The sequence below is a fragment of the Austrofundulus limnaeus genome, unplaced genomic scaffold, assembly GCF_001266775.1.
Source record: "Austrofundulus limnaeus strain Quisiro unplaced genomic scaffold, Austrofundulus_limnaeus-1.0 Scaffold542, whole genome shotgun sequence".
Classification (NCBI taxonomy): domain Eukaryota; kingdom Metazoa; phylum Chordata; class Actinopteri; order Cyprinodontiformes; family Rivulidae; genus Austrofundulus; species Austrofundulus limnaeus.
The window spans coordinates 139,617-141,029 of NW_013952944.1; the positions used below are offsets into that span (position 1 = coordinate 139,617).

The following is a 1,413-nucleotide window of genomic DNA, read 5'->3' on the forward strand; positions in this document are numbered from 1 at the left end:
GAGCTGCTTCATGGAAGAACAACCTCAGCTTAGCCTGTTAGCTTTAGCGTTAGCCCCGATGCTATATGTATTAGCTCGGCGCTAGCACGACAACCAAGTTAAACTAAAAGAGAGAACTAAACAGCCTACAGTATTTTTACAGTCTTTATTTTACAGTTAAAATAAATGTTTATTAAATAAAGTCTAATGTTACAACTAATCATGGATCCCTTTAAAATGTGCTTGTTGACTCATCAGATATTTTGCTAACAGACAGACAAACAGTGAGGGTCTTCTCACCTCATGTATCTGTATCTCTGTCTTCAGCTGATCTCTCTGAGCTCTCAGCTCTTTAACTTTAGCCTTTAGCTCTTCTACACGACTCAGCTGCTGAGGCTGACCTCCTCGGCTTCTTGTTTTMACTTCCAGCAGACTTAAAAGACTCAAAACACCTGCGAATAATAACAATTATATTATTAATTAAGTGCTGAAGTATAATTACTAAAACTGCTGTTAAAACCAAACTAACAAAATCATAGCTAAAAGCTAGAATGGGCACATCTTGTTGCTAAAATGAGCACGAGAAAACTCAAAGAAAGGAAGTTAGTGGATCTTTAGAGAACAATGTTTTACAGTAATTGAAGAAACAATTTATTTTAGTTAAAGTTGAACAATTCAGCAAGTATTAAAGTGAGGAAAGTCACAGCAYACATCCTGATAAAGCCACACTAGTTAAACAGTGTGCATAAATCAACACACGGAACAGATCATTTAAACACTCCGAGCTAAAGACAAACACTCGCTGCTAATGTTAGCATCATAACAAACACTGTAAGCTAGTTAGCTTAGCTGCTTCTGACGTACCTGTTGTAGACGCTCCGTTCATGTTTCTGTACTTTCTGATTAACTTCAAAACACTAAGAGCTTCTGCTAAAATAAGGAAGTTCACAAGTTCTTATTTTATTTTAATTTTGGCGGCTGATACGCGAGCGAGTAAGTGACGCTCTTTAGGGCAAGCCGTTGTGTCATAAAATGCCATCACCTGATCGTGTAAAAATATGGGCWACGCAACTCAGATTGTGTTTAAAAACCAGTGTTGTATAAAGTACCACAAAGTAATACTTGAGTCAAAGTACAAGTATCTTACCAAAATATTACTTTGGTAAAAGTTAAAGTCTCCTTTAGGAATATTACTTAAGTAAAAGTATTAAAGAATCTGATATTTTTTGTACTTAAGTATTAAAAGTAAAAGCGTTTAGTCATTTATGCATTTTTTGGGGATGTCACCTCCTAATAAATGTCATTACCCTCAAAAACCGTTATGCCACAGACATTTTTTGTACTTAAGTATTGAAAGTAAAAGCGTTTAGTCATTTATGCATTTTTTGGGGATGTCACCTCCTAATAAATGTCATTACCCTCAAAAACCGTTAT

General features: G+C 35.5%; 1 protein-coding gene across 1 annotated transcript in view; it reads right to left on the reverse strand.

Annotated features, from left to right (window-relative positions):
- cenpo (centromere protein O) overlaps positions 1-955 on the reverse strand; it is a gene marked incomplete at its 5' end in the record, with an annotated part of 9,592 nt that extends 8,637 nt beyond the window's left edge. The window contains 2 exon segments of the mRNA XM_014026308.1: positions 280-431; positions 844-955. Coding sequence (XP_013881762.1) covers positions 280-431; positions 844-865 — 174 coding nt within the window.
- Between the last annotated feature and the right edge of the window lie 458 nt (positions 956-1,413).